This window comes from Megalops cyprinoides, chromosome 2, assembly GCF_013368585.1.
Source record: "Megalops cyprinoides isolate fMegCyp1 chromosome 2, fMegCyp1.pri, whole genome shotgun sequence".
NCBI classification, from domain to species: Eukaryota; Metazoa; Chordata; class Actinopteri; order Elopiformes; family Megalopidae; genus Megalops; species Megalops cyprinoides.
This window is the reverse complement of record NC_050584.1, coordinates 37,103,789-37,124,125: the sequence shown is the minus strand read 5'-3', so window position 1 is coordinate 37,124,125 and position 20,337 is coordinate 37,103,789. Positions and strand designations below refer to the sequence as shown.

The following is a 20,337-nucleotide window of genomic DNA, read 5'->3' as shown; positions in this document are numbered from 1 at the left end:
AAGTGCAAAATAACTTTCAAATATGTTGATTCCAGGTATTTTTGGCTGTGAATTTTATATTAACACAGTCTGCAAGCAATTATATTTTCTATTCCTTTAGAGCGGGTGGGCTTGGCTTAGAAAGTGGTGATCAAAGCATCCTCATGGTCAAAAACTATATGAACCATATCCTTCAATAACAGTTTCAGTAAAATGAGACAAATTTAGATTTGTTTCTGTAAGAACAAATAGTTATAGTTCTGGGCTTGTGACCAAAATAACTGGCCCTGTCCGTATACAAGAAAAGCCCATTATAAGGACAGGCCTCTGGTGAAATAACGACCAAAAATAAGGATGAACACAACATTTCTCTGAAGAATTTTTGTTTACTGAAGCCCAAAGACAAGGCGACCATGGAAAATGTTTATTTCTGAACGTCTCCTTGCTCTCTGGAACGTGTTTAACATCTGATGTAGCGTGCACGCCAGCTCCCCCCAGCCCTTCCAGAGGCGGAGCAGATGTGTATACGACTGCAGCCAGCGCCGGGCCTCCGGGCAGCAGCTCAGCTCGGTGCGGTCCAAGGATTCCTGGGGTTTCGTAGCAGCCCCTTTTACAGAGCTGACTGACGCTGGTGCTGCAATGCTCCTGCGGTCGCTGTTCTCTCAGCAGGGATTAGCAGATTTACCCACATTGCTCCCTTTCCAGTAAAACAACCTCCTGTTGAGCTGTTACTTTTTTAACGATCTATGGAAATAAGCAGACAGCCCAACAACAAGGGCTGAATGACGAGGCAAGGACGGCTAGACAGACAGATACAGTGATGCAGAAAGGCATCAGAAAAAGGCTTCAAGATTTTCCTCTGATATTGTCAAATCATGACTGATAAAGTTAAATCATTTTTATTCAATTACAGTAAAGAGTAAAATGTAGTCAACAACCTTTATAGCGACAAAATCAAAGGAATGAATAAAGTTAGCTATTAATACCAGACTCAAAACCTTGACCTTCTGACGATCAAATGACAGAGGAGGTAGGTGGTTGGCCCAGCTCTTGCAGGTTGCAGTCTGGGTAAAGTGTCAGACACATGGACCCAGTCAATACATGAAGACCCCTGCTCCTGTGGGAATGGAAAGAAGCTCTTACCTCGCGAGGAAAAGAAATGCTTGCTGGGGGTGGTGAACCCGCGGGTGCCCTGGCTGTTGACCGCGCTGACTCTGAACTGGTACCATCTGTGGGGCCGCACGTCCTTCAGCACCACCCGGTCCTCCATGGTCTGCAGGGTCACAGACAGGGGAGCGATTACGGACAAATCAGTCCCTGACTCCTCTGTAACCTGGCCCTAGCTGATAAGGGTCTCAGCAATGTCACCATCGACTGAGGGATCTCTATAGGATCACTGACAGACATCTCTGGAATGCTCTACTTTGTCAGTTCCTATCCATTAGAGAATACGGAGGACATACCATTCTCCTTCTCCTTCTGTAAGCATAATGTGTTCAGTTTTTCAAATGTCTACTAGTAAGCTAGTAAACTGTTGTTGACATACTGCATCATTTTTGGGAAAAATGCTTGGATCTAAACTAAAGAGCAAAGCTAAAGATAGTTAGAAGAAACAGAACACAATTAGGGCAGAAACTCTTTCCCTGTAGAGATGGCCTCTGCTTTCTGATGGGTCCCCCCAACAGCAGCAGAGTTGCCGTGACGACCCTGCTGATGTAATTGGTGCTGAAGCCTCAAATGTCTGTAATTATGCAGTTGTGTGGGTGATTGTTTCCAGATCCGCAGCAGAGAGGGTCGCTCTGGCTGTGAACTGGAGGGGGAGACTGCCGTCTTAACCCACAGAATGGACACCCAGTTGATGGGACAGCCAGAGTTGTAATACTCTTCCTCTTGAAATGGCTAGCAAATTATCTCCCCTGTTTTAGAACAGCAAGTAGAAGTGGGTCCCACTTACTCTACTACAACAGGTGTTCAGCCACAGACATTGTGCCTTTATACATGTCATAAAGGCATTTACATTCTCAGTATAGGTCAAAGAACGTATGCAATTGCGTACAATCTAAACAAATTATTTCTTCTATGGACATCTTCTGTTCAGTCATACAGAGTTTAGCTGCAATAAATGCTATGGTATATAAGTTTACCATGAGAACAGTCTGCCAGGGCGTGGCATCATCCTCACTGGGGTGAATGCCATAGTTCCACCTCCTCTGAAGGACGTATAGCACTGGCTCAATTGACACATTGAACTTGGACATCCAGGTCACTTCCAGCTGTCCCAGCTGGTCCTCCAGGAAGGACATGTCTTTCTTGGGCTTCAGGGGGACACCTGGTCAGAGGCAAGAGCTCAGCCGTAAGCATATAAAACAAACATCTAGCAATATAAATGACAATGCTAATACAACTCAATTCTGATATTCTTAAACCTAGATGTGTGATGTTATTCCAACTGAACACAAGACTTTCAGCATTTTCAAGGAAAGCTCACCCTTAAAGAGGTTGGCTGGTGCCTGGCAGGTATGCCCACAGCCATTGGAGCAGCACTTCTTGGAGCCAGAGCACTCGCGGTCACCACTGCAGCTCTCCACACAGGCTGCTGCAAAGCCTGAGGCCTTCTGAGGCGGGGGACAGTCTCCTTGCTTCAGCGTCTGCAGGGTCATCAGGAACTCGGAGCTGGTGAGACACTCGTGGTGCTTCTGTTAAATGGAGTTATGGGGGCAAGACAAGAGAGATCGACATGGTTAAGACAGCCAACCACCCCCGCTGACTAACTGAGCCACCAAATGCCATGCCAGTCCTATTTCTGTGTTAGACAGACCGTCACTGTACTTGGAATTCTGGCACCTTATTGGTAATTGGCTGAAACAAACCTGGAGAACACAGAGCATTCAATTTTGGAGACATCTGGCTGTGGAGGGACTGGAGCTGGCTGGAACCAATTGGATGCTGTTCATTTACTAAACATCTCCAAGTATTACTCAACTCAACACCTCTTTGGTCGGATGCAAGCACATTTTCCTTCCACTGAATGAATCACAGAGAGGGGGAAATTACAAAGGACTGCTTTCCCTGGTACTACTAGTGAGAAGCCTTGACTTGCATCAGGATATTTATTCAACTATCATAATATAGCTAAGCCATACAGAAAACACTGTCAGGATGCAAGACCTCCAGTACTGTTGCTATTATGGCCGCTGCTTCATTAAGTCCAGCTTGTTACATATTTTTAATGCCTTTTGACAATCTCAAAGAGGGGAACAGCATTTTCCTGTCATCGCTAAACGGCCCTAACATTTTCCTCTAATATGCAGTCAAAACCTAAAAGTGTAAACACTGGGCTCATCTAACAGTATTCAATTATCCTCTGATCCTCTGCAGTCCTGTCAGAACATTGCATTCCCACTCCCAGTGCAACGTCTCTAAATCATAGCGACACACAAAGCTTTCCTTTCCAAAAGCTTTCACAATGAAATGATAAAAGGCAAGGATAATTTAACTGGAAAAGGGCGATGTTCCTAAGTGTAATAATGCTGAACCCCCATAAAGAGTTTTTTTCTTGGAGGCACTGTGATGGAGTAGGGCTGATGCGGTCAAGAGACTGAGAATTGAGAGAGCTGGGAGTACTTCTATGCAGCAGATTGGTAGTTTAAAAATTCCAAAATTTATTATGCAAAACCTCACACTTCAGGTTAATGCTCATTTACACATTTTTTATGCAGCATGGGAAGGTGATGTGTCCTCTCTTTTCTTTTTTTATGTTAAACTCCCAATATACTTGCCATTGAGGTACTTACCTCACAAGCTTTCTGGGACATGATTCTCCTTGTTTCCCACAATTCCCTGCAAGGTTGAAGGCACTACAAACAAACAAACATATGTAATGTACCCTTGTAAAAGTAAAATATGAACACAGCTTTAATAAAAAAAAAAATATTGAATGACATGCTTTGAATTGTGCACAAGTGTTTACTTCACCTGACAAGAAACACAGTAACTGCTTATTTACTGCTTTTATTTCAACAATGACTGTATGACACATGATCTCACTACATTTGACACCTCAGCAGGATTATTTTATATTACATATACACAGAATAAACTTTCAAACTACTGTCTGAAAGTTAGATAACTTGGAGTACAGCTTTTTTGGCAGTGCTGCTATGAGTAGTAATCTGTTTGTGTTCAAGACTGATGTAAGCTGAAGGTACATCACCACCTTAAAACTGGATACTTGTACATCAAAAGTAAATGTTACAAAGGGCTTTGTTAGGTCTGCTGTATTTTCCTGCTCCTCCCTGAGACCACCCATTTGCAGCAGAATGGGTCATTTCCTTGTAATCTCACTGGATCATAAACTGTAAAAATGTCTGGTGATGACAGTTATGACTCTTCACAGCACAATCAGACATAATCAAATTGACTGTGAAACAGGAGCAATCTTATCTTCATACATAATACAGCAAAGCTAGCGACGATGACTTTCCACACAATCTACAACACAACCCAGCCCAGCTACCACCAGCAACAGACTCACAGGTGAGCTTGGTTAGAACTATCCCAGTAGGCAAGGTGTTTGAGGGTTTTAATGAACCCCTCTGCGTATCAAGAAATTGTCCAGTCTAGCTAAAGGCCCACCATTTCAAGATTTGAGGCTTCTAGTGAAAAAATAAGAAACCCTAACCTCCAAAAATTCAGATTTTAGTTGTTAGCAAATCTGTTCCCAAACTGCATCCAACAATTGCTAACACTCTATATTTATAAATATATATTGACTATAATTTCAATTTTAATATTGAAACAGAAATATAAAATAACACTGATAGCTGTGAGCTATTTCATGAACATGCTGGAATGAACATTTCATGAAGAGGCTAATCAGCAGAAGTTTTTTTTTACAATGACGAACCTTAAGTTGAGATGATAAAATTGTGAGTGATTCACCAGGATAGGGAAGTAATTCATCATTGCTGGGTTTCAATTGGTGGAGAGAGTTGGACGTGAAGAATGGTTCTCTATCCATCCCAGCCTCACTCTATATGTGTGTTTGTGTGTGTGTGTGATTTTGTGTGTACTCTCTGAGCTCTCCTATTCCTGCCCTCTGCATGGCACTGGCTTCCCCTTGCCTGACTCCAGCCTAATTTATCAAACGTGTCTTCTCACAGCGTGTCTTTTTACCCCCACAGGAGAACCCACATTGGTACATTTCTTTAAAATGGGCTGGAGAATATTAAGACATCTGTTATGTGTTATATGAATGATTATTCCGACATCTGCCACCATCCATTCCCTTCTCCAGAATGACAGCCTTCTCTTGGCTGAACTTTCCAAAAGCCAGGTCTGCCTGGAAAACAAACATCTGACACACAGGGCAAGTGGAATGGAGGTTCATCATCCCTGAAAGTACACCCAGTGTATTGGTGATGTCTGTTCATACGTTGCAATATTTCTTGCATCCTTTCAAATACAAATACTACTACTAATAATAATAAAACAAACTGTGATATGCACATATCCAGATTACCTGAATGCATTTTCATAACCAAAAATAGTTCTAGTAGCAACACTTGTCATCCAATTATCACCAATTGAAAAAATCATATTTTATCTTGAAAACAGCAATAAAAGTCACCACTGGCTCATGCAGTGCATTAATTAAATATTATTAATTTTATATATTTAATATTATTATTTCAGGTCATGAAAACACTGCAAGAATGCAATGCTGTTCTTGAATATAGTATGTAGTATGTTTGATACCTCATCATTGATTGATGCCAGGAATAAGGATTCCCCTGTGCTTACATGCAAACCCACTCTGAGCTCATTAGTGAAGCCTCTGCAGGTGGTTAGCAGGGGATGTGCCATTAAATGAGACTGCTGAGGGGTCAAAGAGCAGGGTGCTCTCGGTGTGGGCATGTGCGATCACGCCAAGGCCAGGCCAGGCCAGTGTACACAGCTTCCATCTAATCACTGCTGGCAGGCTTCCTGGGCCACGCTTGCATCCCCCACTTCAAAAGTTGCAGAAACGCTGCAACATGCCTGGGAGTTATCAATGTGACAACACATTCCTGGGTAAGGCAAGGAGAACTCTATGGAGACAGGGGGGTTAAAAAAGACCTGACATAAATCTGTCCCTGTGTCCTCAAACAGAATCCAGACCATGTTTCTCCCCTGGCTTACTGCAAAACAACAAAAATGCCCTGTCTTCACAATGAGGTGATAAGAATATACCTTTTATTTTCCTAGACAAAGGTTATCTGTTGCTAATTTCTAAATGTGTAGGGCAGTGACGTCCTGTGCAAAGAAGCTTTTTTATTGTGACTGACATCTCACATGCATATCTGCAGTTCTAGATAAGATGGAGACAGGTTGAAAATGTGAACAGTAAACCTTTAGCTAAACCTTTTATGACCTGGCAATCCTCTGAATGATTTGCAAGCTTTAGAAGCTTTTGAAGGGTATATCTGAATCCAACTAACAGACAGCAAATACTGGGCACAAAACGTATACTGTATCTACAACTTAAGTGTTGGAGTTTCTCAGTAAAACTTGCTGGCTACATGTGATTCAATGCAACCATACATAATCATTACATCCCTTTGACAGCAGTTTAGGTCCCACAATATGATATATTATGCAGACCTAAAAGCATGTTTCCGAAGCACATTACTTTGTGTAAAAGGCAAGTGAAGCAAACCTGAGCCTCTTGTTTTAGTTCTAAAGTCTGCTTCCTTTGCTGTTTCTCATCACATTCTCCCAACAGAGTGGAGATTAGCCCACCCACTACTGCTCAGCATTTCAATAAAGCCTATTCTCCAGCCATGTCAATCCATACTCCATATCCACTGACTTGCTTGCCCGAAGGGAGCTTCTTACCTGAGAGAAAAAGATGTAATCCCCCATTTACGAAAATTAACAGCAAAAATTTCAGTGAGCAATCATTACTGGAGACCACAGGTTCAAGTACGTGCCTCCACTTGGTCAATTTCTAAATGCCAGCTGGAGTATTTAAATCCAAAGTCTCATGCAGTCTTCTCTCACATATGTTTACAATTAGTCTCTATTCTTTTATTCTGTGAAGGCAAAGAGCAACTTAAAATAGTAAAGCAGTTAGCACACAGCAATGAAAGTCAAATTCATTTATAAGAAGACTGCATAAATCAACTGTACACCTCACAAGTGGTCTTGACCACAGAAGCCTATTCTGTAATGTTGGACTGGCTTCTCTACACCTCGAGGTGAACAAGACCAGTCAGCCTCAGTGTTTAATCAGTGTTTTGGTCAATGTGAAATACAAAACTGCCATCGTATTAAAGCTGTGGTGAAGTTAATGTTTGCTTTTTTATCAATTTCACTCCAAATTACCAACTATCTCTCCAGAATTTTATGGAGCTGTTCACCAATGGTCAACCTATTGTTTGAAATATTTTCTCAGTCAATTTTACAGGTCTAGACATTTTATGTAACTCTGGGTAAATGAATCCCTTGAAAAAGACATATTCAGGCTTTCCTGTTAATAGTGTTTCTAATGTGGGGTTCTTAGGATCACTGCTCAGCCCACAATACATGATCCAGGTCTTCACACGAAGCCTACAGAGAATGATTGAGGCAATCCCACTCAGGAATGGAATGGAACAAGAATGATTATTAAAGGCTGCTTAGAATAACTTCAGAGTTCCTGTTTTTCCTCCATACTCCATGGCTTCATTCTCCTGTCTGGCCTGGTGAAACCATTGGATCATGATGTGTTCTTAGGGAATGTGATGCCAGGGAGCGGCTGTCCAAATGCCAGATACTAGATCTTCTTTGGTGTAACCAGAGCTTTTTTTCATTGTGACTGATGGTTAGAAATACAGTGGGCAGAGCAGGACTGTGCCTAAGTCTGAGCTCCAGCCCCAGAGGATATGTTCCCTAAACTTTGATCTGCCATTGGCTGCTACCCGCAGTGAAGACAGCTTCTCCAAGATTCTGGAATTCTAGCAACGCACCAGCCAATAAATTAAAGCACGGGGTACAATACCATGCATTCACTTCAACAGTATAAAGTGAACCAGGCATATTAAGTGTTTCATAGTTGGGCATCAGGTAGCCACCAAATATCTCTTGGTGACTGGTTGCAATGGATTACACAAGGGAGCTGTATTTTAATGTATGCCATAGAATTTGGATGGCACTATATGGAACAGACAGATAAGTGAGTTACTGAAGACATAAATTACAGCATGGTTGCTGTGGGTCAAGAATATGCTACTGTTTAAGTTCCACAGCCAGATGGAAGTCCTGACCAGTGATAAATGATGGTCTTTACAAGCCTCAGCCCCGGATTTAGATATCTATCAACTGGAGGACATAAAAGCTGCACTTTTCAGCACTCCTGCTGTTTCACGGGTTGTCCTGGCACAATTTAGGGATGACTTCCTGGCTTAGTGCAAAAAAAGAGTGGAGGGGCAGGGAAGCAACACTGTTAAGGCAATATGGAAAACGCTTCAAAAAGATAAAAGCTTCCCTTTCCATAAAAAAGAAATCACAGATGGACAGAGCAGCAGAACAGTCCAATTCCAATCAGTCCGTACAGCCCATCTGTCTCCACTTCCTACGCAAGCGCTTTACTGTGTTTGGCTGGGGTGGCTGGGTGACAGTTTAGCTCCTATGTAGACAGGGCTGACAGTTCATTCAGTTCTCTGTTCTGCTCCTAAGAAGCCAGTGGCCAGGGGTGAGAGAAACACATAAATCACACCAAATATGTGAACATGTTTCCCGGGTGCTAATACCCTTCAGATGTGGCTGTGAGGTGAGCTCACACAAGGCAGATATGGAATATGGCTTCCCTGGCCTGGCAGTAAATTACTCTTCAGTCACAGTTCATCTTATCTCCCAGCATGAGTGCTATGATCATGCTTACTCAAAGTCACATCTCTTTCTTTGTTTTATAGAGCTTCTCAACCACAAGCACTTTGTCTTTTCCACATGCTAGTGACATAAGAAGATAAAAATGTTAATGGGTCCTGTTTAAAAGTTTTGCTACTCAGACTAAAGAAATTTGTTTTAACAAGTAAAACTGAGGTATTGAAGGTACCATTTGTCACTGAGAGTAAAGCTCTACTCAGTTACATCAACATACTGCTGAGTGTGTTGAAGCTTTTTGCAGGGCATAATCTGCAAAGTGACTAAAGAAAACACCTGTCTGTTAATTAAATATGGCTTAAAATATGTCTTTGGTTTTAGCTTTTGGCATGTATAGTTGATCGGATTCAGGAGCTTCATTCCAGAGATAAATGAGAATGATCTACGGGCGTCTATGCCTGACTAGAAATGTCTCAAAAATCAATTACATAATTTGGGATCGGCACATGCAATACCTAAACTGAAAAAGAGTGTTACACTTTTAGCTAAGCCTGTTTCCATGCAGCTGTTTCAATGGTGTTTCTGAAATGGTAGTTACTGCTTCCACTGACTCCAAATTTCATGAGAATATCTTTAAAAATGATTACATAGATTTGCAGTTTATATTCTTTGAACAAACAAAGACCTGCTAGCTACTTCCCAAGCAGCATTATAACTGCTTAAATCATGGACAAATTTGCTCACTACAAATCAAACAGGGAAAAACACAGGCCTGCAGACAACCAGCCCTGAACTTGAACCCTTGCGGTATGTGCAGCTGAGTTTATTTATCTGCCCTGTGCTTGTTTGTTTGGGAGAGAAGAAACATCCTCATTCCCGGGCCTCTAATCCAGTGTCTTGCTTGGCTGACATACCACACAGCTCCAAGCCCTCGGTCCCCTGCCAAGCTCCGTGGCAGGTCCTCAGGCCCCGCCACACAGCTTCCCGCTGTCACTCTTTGTCAGCTGTCACCCTCCCTTCTGCAAGTGTCACCCTCTCACAGGGAAGAGGGTGCGGGTGTGAATGAGGAAGGGTCTGACTTAAACAGGCACTAACACTAGTTTTGGTTAGCTGGAACTGCAGGACTGATTGCTAAGTATGTAAATATGAAAAATAATCCATTTAGATCATCTGAATATCCATTTATTGAATGAGTGAGGCATACAGATTCAATGTACTATAATGTTCCCGAAATCGACTCCACGTGAGTGACTCCATGTTCCATGTAAAATAATGACCTCTGTTTCTTTTTCTGATTTGCAATGCCCAATGGGAACACCAAACTGGAATATAAAGTCAAGCTTGAGAAATTAAAAAAAAACACTACATCTTGTCATCTGGGGTTACTGCACATTAAACAATGAATTAAAGAGGATTTTATTAAGATTGAAGCTAACATACAGCACTAAAGGACTATGTGACTATTTTCCTAGGATGTCTTTGGTGTTAATTCAGTTGACCTTATCTAAGTTATCCTAGGCGCGACATTTTCAATATATTTCTGCCATACATTTTCAGTCACATTCACTATGTTATCAAAGGGCTTTATCTGTCTGCAAAAATAAGGTGAAACCACTACACAAGATGACATGGACACAACACGAATCACATTCCTACCTGTGTACAGGACTAGGTCTGTGTACTCAAAAGTAAACACAATTGTGGTCAGATTCAATTCCAACACATGAATTTAAAGGGGGGATTCCAATGAGTTTGAACATATTGATAATCAATCAGTGCCTGTTGACTCATGTTGGCTAGTCTATTAGCTTAACTGAAAATGTGGATACTTCATTTCCTTTGTAATTTATAATGAAAACGTAGACAGAAAGACATGAAACACATTTAACCCTTGCATATAACTTCCTGACAGTTTCTGACTAGTTGCAGATACATGAATATACTGCCATATACAGAAGGTGGCATTGTAATTTTCAATATATCTACTGAAAATTCCTGTATGAAACTGCCTGAAGCAAAATAATTTTATGAGTCTGTAACAATTCTCTGCATGTTCAATGTATAGTATTGCAACACCAGTGCCCTTGTAAGTCACCTTGGTTAAAGGAATGAGCCAAGAATGAATTAATAATGCATGTGCTTTAGAAAAAAAGGCAGCACCTTGGGCAGAATGTAATGGTTCTTCAAGGAGCCTCCTAAAAGGTTTTGTGCAATGTGGCAGCGCAAATGAGAAATCGGTTTGAAAAGAGGATAAAATTTTGCAGACCTCTTGAAAGGATTGTACAACAAGCCACAAACAAAAGAAATAAAACACCAATTCTCTGTTGCGGAGTCAAGGAAGGTCGCACAGCGGCTCTGGTGAATCATACCATGCCATGCCAACACTGAACACCTGCAGTACATTAGTGCAACAGAAGCAATGTTGTTTCTACTTGGGTAGGAAAGTGTAGGGAAGTTTATCCTTCTCTTTAATAACTAACACACTCAGGCTTTTCAGCATGGCAGCCATCTACATGTGTCTACAAAATTGTTTTCAGAAAACATCAATTATCCAGACGCTCAGATTAAAGCGACTGGCCCAGTGCACCTCCAACAAGGGGTTAGCTTTAAACATTTTTATTTTTCTCCAAGAGTATGAACCAAAAGGAGGGCCAGGGGTTCTGATTTAGTGTACTGTCATGCAAATTTTCATGGGCTCAGACCCCATCATGAAAGAAACCATATGTGGAGCTACATCTTTCACTCAAAGAAGCGTTGCGAAATTCCTTGTGTATCAAGTGATTCTGAGCGCCCTGCATGCCTTCACAGCCTAGGAACAATTCTCTGCATTGTGAAGGTCTAGCAGAACATGGAGGTGTCACACATGAGTCTGAGATAAAAAAAAAAAACAGCTTATTCCAGCTCATCTAATTGGTTGAATTCACCACTTAAGCAAATTAAAGTGAATTCATAGTCCTATACTTGTCCTGAACAATGTGGAAGGATACATTCAGGACTGAAAGTACAGCAGCTCCAGCCAGAGTGACTTATGTGTGTGTTTGAGTTTGTAGTCTAGAGACAGTTCAGGTCGTTAATGGTTTCATGCAGTAATCTCTACTGTAATGTGTGTGTGTTGTAAATTCAGAATACACTTACAGTTTGGAGCAAAACAGAAACCATGAAGAAAAACAATGAGTGGAGAGAAATAAAAATAGAAATGGAACAGAGGTCTACAAAGACGTAACTTGGACATTGCTCAACATAGACTGAATTGCATGGCTCTCAAAGCTTTTACTTTGTCATATGGTTTGAATGAATCCATCATCATAAACAATTTTACAAGCCGTTAAAGGTAAATGGCCATGCTCAAAATATGTACAAAGTAACCAACCATGATTTATTTCAAAAGACCACTACGCAAGCTTAGAGACCATATGTGAATCCATTCAAAGCTGTCAGGGCACCAAAAAGCATGTATTAATAATAATTTAAATATGTTGCCTGCACCAAAAAAGGTTGTTAAACGGGGCTTTTAAAATGTCTTTTGGATGAGATTTGAAAAGATGGTGGGACATATGTAGTTAATGTGATTGTCTTTGCAGGGAGACCGCTGTGAATAGGCTTGGACATTATGACAAAATGGCTCTTAAAATAAACAAAAATAGGGAATTCTTTCCATTTAACACCCCCCCCCCCAAAAAAAAAAAAAAAGTTCATTCATTCTAGGAGTATCTTGCCGTCTATCTCATGTGGAAACAATAATATCACATATATTTGTTTAATACCTTCACTTTTGCCATTGTTCCAGCTTGTAAATGCAGATTCTGACTCCCCTGCAAGCCAATTATCAACATCCTAATTTGCTGTGCTGGTATTACCAGGTCCCAAGGAAGTTCTAGAATAGTACCAATTAATAAAAAAAGGCATGAATGGAGAACTCATTAAGGTTTCTGAGACAAGCAATAAAAAGTACATGGGGCAAATGTTGGATCAACAAGGACAATCCCAGGCCCAAGAACCCCAGCAGAAAGACCCAATGTTTGACTGGGACCCTGCCCAGCTGGAGAGGAGGCTTAGTGAGATGACCACACAGGGAGTGACCCTATACTGCTGCCCCCAACCCCTCAGCTCAATGGCTGGCCAGTAGGTCAGCTGACAAGCCTGGATCTCACCTGCTGACTGGGGGGGTGGAATGCATGGCCACAGTGATGACAGCCGCCATTGGGGTCAGGAGGAGGAGGGGCTGGAGGGGGTCAGAGCCTCCAGCTGCCCTCACACACTCCCACAAAGCGACAGGCTCTTGGGGTTAGGTTCATGGGAGGTTAATCCGGGTCCCGGACCATGGCATGCAACATGCGCTGTCAGACGCTGCAGGTAATGTCAGACTGAAAGGAACATCGGACATCGACTTTCAGTTTCTGCTGGTCTCAGCCCTGCCCAAGGTCACTCTCCTGACAGATGGGACCCGACAAGCCCAGAGATGAACCTCTTTACACTGCCGGAGGTCCTGTTGCTGCCCTTTGGTCACTGGGCAAAAAGCTCTACTTGCACCTCCACTCTCTCCCATACATTGCTACCACCATGCATAGGGAAGCAGTGCCTCTTCACATTATATCCAAGTGCCAGACTTCAGTAATGATGTTGCGCTAAATAAAGGAAGCATGGAAACTCCTTTAAAAATCAAATAGGAAATTAGCACAAGGGGGAAAATGCATGTAGTTTATGTAAAAAAATAGATTATACCCTTGGCATCATTCTTAAGTGAATAAACAGCAGTTAATTTTTGCCCGCTTAAAGAGAAGCAGTTCAGCCCAGGAGGATGTGAAATGGATGTCGTTATTTTTACAAGAAACACAACATTTACTTTACCTATTATTGGATGGAGTGTGGGAGGATAACCTCCATCTGAAAGCAATTAGGACGGCTCAAGAACTTGGTGTGAGAAATATGGCCTTCACTGGGGAAAGCTCTACCTTTCTGGGACACTTTTAACCCTGGTCCCAGAAGGCAGGAGGGGGAGGAGGCAACTAACAATGTCTGGCTTAGGCAATTACCATTAAAAAGCTAGCCACATTTACTGGCTTATTAGTGAGAAATTAGAGTTGCATATCAATTCATTCCGATAACCCCGTTTTTCAGAGACTGCAAACGCTCTGTTTAATCTGGGACAAGTCAGTTCCCCATAACTTCCCTCTGTGACTGTGGAGCTATGGTTAGCTTTGCTTGGACAACATGGATCATATCACTCAGTGGATATCAAGCTTCATTGAAAAAGCACAGGGTAGAAAAATCAGGTGATGAATGGACTTGCTTTTCATTTATGCAAGCCATTCAATCCATTTCTCCAGTCTCGGCCTGCTCCATGATTTGCTAATCATGCAGCAGTGGAGTGGGCCAGTGCATTCAGCATTTCCGACACTGTTCTTTTCCTGACCTTCCTCTTTTATTACCCTCTAAGGCAACCAATTATGAAAAGCCAACCTGCTTATTTTCACATACCACATAAAACTGTCATAAGGCAAAATATATATGACCTAACATCCACGGCCAGTCTGAAGTGCTTGTACGAGGCATAGTGAGATTTGATTTGGGAAACAGATCCTGCAGACACATTAACCATCCCATGATCCTGAAGACACATTCACCATCCTTTGATTACCATCAGCACAGGATGACCCAGAATATGAGGAGTCATTCATGAGGTTACAGGATATAAAATGAAAATATACCAGAAGTTAGATTTAATCAGTAAACTGATAATGGGGATCCTACCAGACTGAAATATAAATCGTATCCAGATTGTAAAGAGGGAAAATGGAATCTGACTAAACCTTGGCCTGGGAGAAATCACCTCTCTCAATAATGTTTACTCAAGGTACAATGCCTTCCTTCTGTGCTCCATTAAATATTTTTTACAGTAGCCCTTCAGTCATGAATTCATGCTTAAGGTATACATATATGACATATGGTTCATATAAAGGCACTGACCTATGGCCACTGCCAGTTAAAGGAGTGAAATTGGATTTTGCAAGGGAAATAATGTACTTATTCAAAACTGTGTAGAAGGCTGTACACAAGCCCAGATGAGGTAAACTGCAGGTAAAAATATGAAAAGTGTGGGATTGGGAATTGGATCTGGGCAGAGATGACTCACCTGGGAACATCTTCTGTGATTCTCACACCAGCCCAAAACATCATCACTCTGTAAGAGAGAAGGAGGCAGAAATAACAGTATGCCCAATGAGTACAACATTTTATTGCTGAAGAAATTGGTCTTCATGCAAAGTAAAATTTGAGTAAATAGAAGTAGAATCCAAACCAGAAACACAACCACACGGACGCTTACTTTTTAATACTGACACATACCCCGGCGTGTTAATGCTATGTTTGATGTGATCACAGCCCCTCACTGCGTTGCCTCACTGTGTGGTGGTGGGTCACACCGTGATGAGTAAGAGCCACAGTAGCCCTGGGAGTTCCTGCTGCTCTCTCTAACCACAGCTGCTGCTGTGCGTCAGCACTCTAACCACTACTACCAATGCCCCTATAATACCACTGACTAATAACGCCTACGCACGGTGTACACACAGTGCCAGTGTTTTCATGTCAATTAAAGTGCTGCTTTCCAGGAGAAAGGGACTTACCATGGTGGCAAGGACAGTATATGGCGCATACACAGTAAGAGAATGGTAACAGAGCACTGAAGACTGTAACATAATGTTTAAAACTGTGTGATTTTAAAAAGTGCAGAACTGACAAAATGCACATAAGAATAGACTCTGCCCATCATAACAACAAGAAATACCATTCTCTAAAATGAAAAACAGCAATTATAGAAATCACAGAGCATGAAGGGTGTTAAATCCATAATCTGTTCTAACTAGCAAGCCTACAAACACACCCTTTGGGTAACCAGTATTTAGCCAAAGCAAACTTATCTCATACCACTACTGTCGACTGCTTACGCTACTTTTTCTGAGGTCTTAATTATCACAAAGTAGCCCAAAGAGAAGACCAGCCATTGTGTTTGACAGGCCGGGGTCTCGGGGTGCCATAACTGATCTCTTCAGGAATGTTAAAGGGTAATACCATCAATGCAGATTACATCAGCTTTGTGACTCTTCTTTTAAGCCACCTTGACACGGTTGCAAAGATGGGGAAGAAGTCAAAACAAATCCATTTTAAAAATACTAACTACCACCATACAACACTGTGTTGAAGGGTGCAGCATTTCAGTATTACCGTAATTACAGAAAAAAGGTGTGGACAACAAAGCTAAATGCAAAACTTGAGAGAGAAGGGTTGCTTCTTTAGCTTTACAGACAGTTTGAGGCCTGTAAACTGGTCTTTGGTGTGAGCATTTACCTGGGTATTCACCATCATGGCAAGAGCATAAGCATCCTGACGCTTTTTGTTTCTACAACAGTGGGGGAACTTGACTGGCAGGGTCACAGACAGGAATGAAAACCATCCCTGTCCATGACAAGGACATACGAGTATTGGAGAATCTACTGTCATTGTTGAACTTCAGAATTAGCTCCATTAAAAGGTCATCAGCAGACAAGATGTATTTGTATAAGGTATGAAACTTCAGATGACAACTCCACTCCCTAGAGACTGGCATGCAGGGCTTGGCTGGTGGAGGCAGTGTGGTCCTTCTATGGCAAACAACCAAACAAATGCTCCGTACTTTTTCACTGTGTTTTGAGGATGTATTTTGTTTCTCCCGGTAAACATGCATACTCTGAAAATCATTCATGGGAATTTCTCTTCAGATATTTCAACTGTATACACAGGAAGTCTTGACAGCACTCATCAAAGAGATATCATCTAAGGGACAGAGGGGCAAACGAAAAGGGAGACTACAATAAAGGCAGTGAAAGGGGATGGGGTCCTCCATGGAAACTGCAGGAGTGATCCTCAGTTGGTGTTTACATCTCCCTCAACCCATCAGATTGGTTCTGTCAGTCAGGCGACCAAGACTCTTTGTTCTTCCACCCTCTCGACATGTGCAGCTGTTTTAGCGCAATGTTTCTAAATACAAAAGAAAAATTGTTTTCCACCAAAACCTCCCCTTATGGCATCTGACAGCAAAAATGCCGCGTGAAATTGTTGGGTTTACCACACAGAGATGTAAGTGCAATCTCTCCTTGGCTGCACAAAGGGCTCCTATCCCCAGGGAGGGTGTTGAACTGAACTAATTCTGTCATTATTTTGATCAGTAAATGGCATGAGCTGATTGTAATGGTTTTTTTCCTGGATTCTTCTGAACCATCAGTTGACAGACTTACAAGGCTCCCCGGTCCGCTATCAACAGCAAACTTAAAAATATCAGTCCTTCTGATGTGGTTATTTGCATGTGTGTGTGTGTGTGTGTGTGTGTGTCTGTGCATGTGTGTGTGAACAGAAAGAGTCCATTTAGATGAGGAGAAAGAGGTTAGGGAAAAGAGAGGGTTGATTCCAGCAAATAAAACTTCTGCATGCCTGCAACATTGGTGGCCATATTAAATTGCCTAATTACATGTCAACTGCGAATACGTGCAATTCAGGAACAACCAGTTACAGCCTCCTTAGACAGCCTCCGCACAATTTACAGATAGAGATAAGGCAAGGTAATCTTTTCTAATTGCGATAATGTGGGAGACCGATACAGGAAAGCCCCTGTTGTCATTATTGCCTTCAGGAATACATTAAAAAAAGGCATAGTACCCTTGCTCTATCTAACCCTCGCACACCAGGAAAAGTTGAAATAGAATGATAAGATTTGAATCACACTGCTGACAGATGGTTAGAATAAAAGATACCATCAGCAGAGTGGTTCAGATTTGCTACATTTATTTCATAAGCATACAAAGTAACTGAAGTCATTGTGCATTTTCACTGTTGCGTGTCACAGAGTTTTATTTGATTTTAGACATCATCTTTGATGAAGTCATCAAGGATATTTTCAAGTACTGTACTACATTACAAATAAACACAAAATAGAATGCATGGAACAGTTAAGTATGTACTAAAAGTAATTCCATATGGCTATAGAAATCACTAATTTTTAATATTACTTTTCATAAATGAAACATTATGATTTTTCCTGTTGCACAGCTGCACCAAAAAATTTACCCAAGTGCCCTTCTCTTAGTGGCTTTTGATATACCTTCTTTTACTCAATTTAATTAACATCAGACTTGTGATGTATATCCAAATTTAGCACATTGGTGTAAAACTAATCACCTTAGGCCCTTTAATGAGAGGCCTCATTCTTCATAGAGGACTGAAAGAGGAGCAGCTTGTGTGTGTCTGAAAAGCATGAGAATTCATACCACCTCCACAGCTGAAAGGTGAATTCATAAAAACCGTCAGCTATCCATTTACCTGGAGATAAACCGACAAACGGTGGCAAAGAGGCTAATGATTTACTGACACTCAGCTCAAGGTGAAACAGCAGACACATGGATGTCTGGGTGGAATTTGTCATGAAACCACAGAGAGCTTTGTTTTGACGACACTTTCGTTACCCGATCCACCTAAAAGAGTTTAGTACACAAGTGTGGAAGAAAGCCAGGTTCACAGGAGCTCGGTGTGTCTGCAGCTCACTTACAGTATCAGCATCGCTAGTTTAGGTGTCTGAGATGCTGTCTGGTCTTCTTTATCCTGGTTAGTTTCATTGAGGAAAAAAAGATGGTAAAAACAAGCTAGTTATTTAAATGGCTATTTCCATTGCTGATGGATTTTTTATCAATGGTGCATATTTTCTGATCTTCTAATTTCGGTATATACTTGTACATCTACATCAAGTGGCAGTTCTTTAAACAGAAGGTTGATTACATTAAACAAGCACAGGATAATTCTTCCCTCTGTGATGGGGAATAGTACTTTCAGAATAGAAACCTTGAGATGCCAGATCCCCATGGCACAGAGGACACAGTGCAGCAGTGTGAAATTATACAGGCGGTCCCTTTCCCCAAACCCTGGTCACACATTAAATGTAACATTTTTTCTCTTCATTTCTGCTTGCGTGAGAATACTTTGACACCATCATTTCCCTGAAAGGTCAAAGCGACGTTCCCATTAGAGACTGTTGTAAGGGCACAGCACTGCATTAAGCATAACACAGTTGCTGTATGTTATTTGCGGTCCTCCTCACCCTGTAAACATGCATTTCAACAAAGTGCTCTCATTTGGATTTTTATTGGCTCTGCGTGTCATCCACTCATAAATTTACTGCAACCGAAAAACAGCTTTAAAGGATTTCAGGGGTTTTGACTATGCAATTGCATGTGCTTATGACAACGGAAAAGGGATATTTTTTATGTTTAATATGTTCCCTGACATTGCACTTCAGGGATGTTCAAACTAGATTGAGTATAATGTCAATTTCATAAGTTGCTATGTATCTACTTCATGGTCCTTTCTGAAACATGCTCTAGAAGGCCACCTCAACAGAAACTCAATCTCCTGGGTGTCACTGACAGTGAGGGGAGTACCAGGACAGATAAGCTCTTAGAGTTTAGTATGAGTTAAAGTCTTCTCATTAGCATACTTCATTGGCAAGGGGACAGATCACTTAAAAAGAGGACAGATCATTTGCAATTTCCAATGTGCAGCAACAGAGTGCCAAAATGGGTGGAGATGAAAGATAATGTTTTCTTGAACTTGGTTTCTAAACCCTCTGGCAAAAACGGTTGTTTCTCCTAAACCCTCAAACATCACTCCATTACTGCAATGCTTGACATATGAGGCAACAGCTTTTTAATTGCATTTTTACGCATGCTTATACTTTCTCAAGACAGAGGTCGAGCAAAAAACCCTTCCCACCGAAACAAATCCAGAAAAGAAGTGAAAAGGTAGATCTACAGCATGAAGTAGCAGCTTTAAGCAGCCGTAAAAACAAGCCATTCCTCCACACTTGTATCAGAGATCTATCAAGCCCCTGACAAAGAGCGGTTTAATGTTAAGCTGCACCATCTGTCTCTGAGCAAAAATCTTTTTTAATAGATGAAAGAGAAGTCGACTGGGCCGATTTCAATTCCTCACTCTGTGAAATGCCCTGCCGGTTCACAGGTGTGGGAGTACTGGGGCTGACAGATTCTTAATGGGTCTTTTGTTAATATATGAAGTTACTGCTGCGGAACTCAGTTGCCCAACAGACCCAGCGCACTTCCCTGATGTATCATGTTATCGGCACAGGCAGAACGGGTCTCTTCTGAAGAGTTCATTTTTCCCCAGTGAAGAAAAAAAAATAAAGCCTTGACATGTCCAGGCCAAATGAAAAATATTACTGCATCTCTCTCTCTCTCTGCCTTTTTTTTTGGCTGACACTCACTTCAGACACACTCAGGGGAGCTCCTTTTGTTCTGACCTAGCTGCTAAGGTGAGGGGAGTAGGAGAACAGAACATGGGGGCAGACATGGATCCTCGGGGAGAACTGCACATTCTCCCTCCCCCTCCACAGGCCAGCCATTCCGGATGCAATATTCTCTGTGCTCCTCAACCCCCTGACCTTTCCGCTGCCTCAAAGGAAGGCGGCCCACGACCACG

The 20,337-nt window shown here is 41.8% G+C and overlaps 1 protein-coding gene across 2 annotated transcripts in view; it reads right to left on the bottom strand.

Annotated features, from left to right (window-relative positions):
- Positions 1-20,337, bottom strand: part of anos1b (anosmin 1b) — a 34,790-nt gene that overhangs the window by 11,760 nt on the left and 2,693 nt on the right. For both annotated transcript variants that reach the window (XM_036522578.1, XM_036522579.1), the window contains exons 2-6: positions 14,957-15,004; positions 3,774-3,836; positions 2,468-2,675; positions 2,124-2,308; positions 1,123-1,252 (exon numbers count right to left, since the gene is read on the bottom strand). In XM_036522578.1, coding sequence (XP_036378471.1) covers positions 1,123-1,252; positions 2,124-2,308; positions 2,468-2,675; positions 3,774-3,836; positions 14,957-15,004 — 634 coding nt within the window. The remainder of the gene's footprint in view (positions 1-1,122; positions 1,253-2,123; positions 2,309-2,467; positions 2,676-3,773; positions 3,837-14,956; positions 15,005-20,337) is intronic.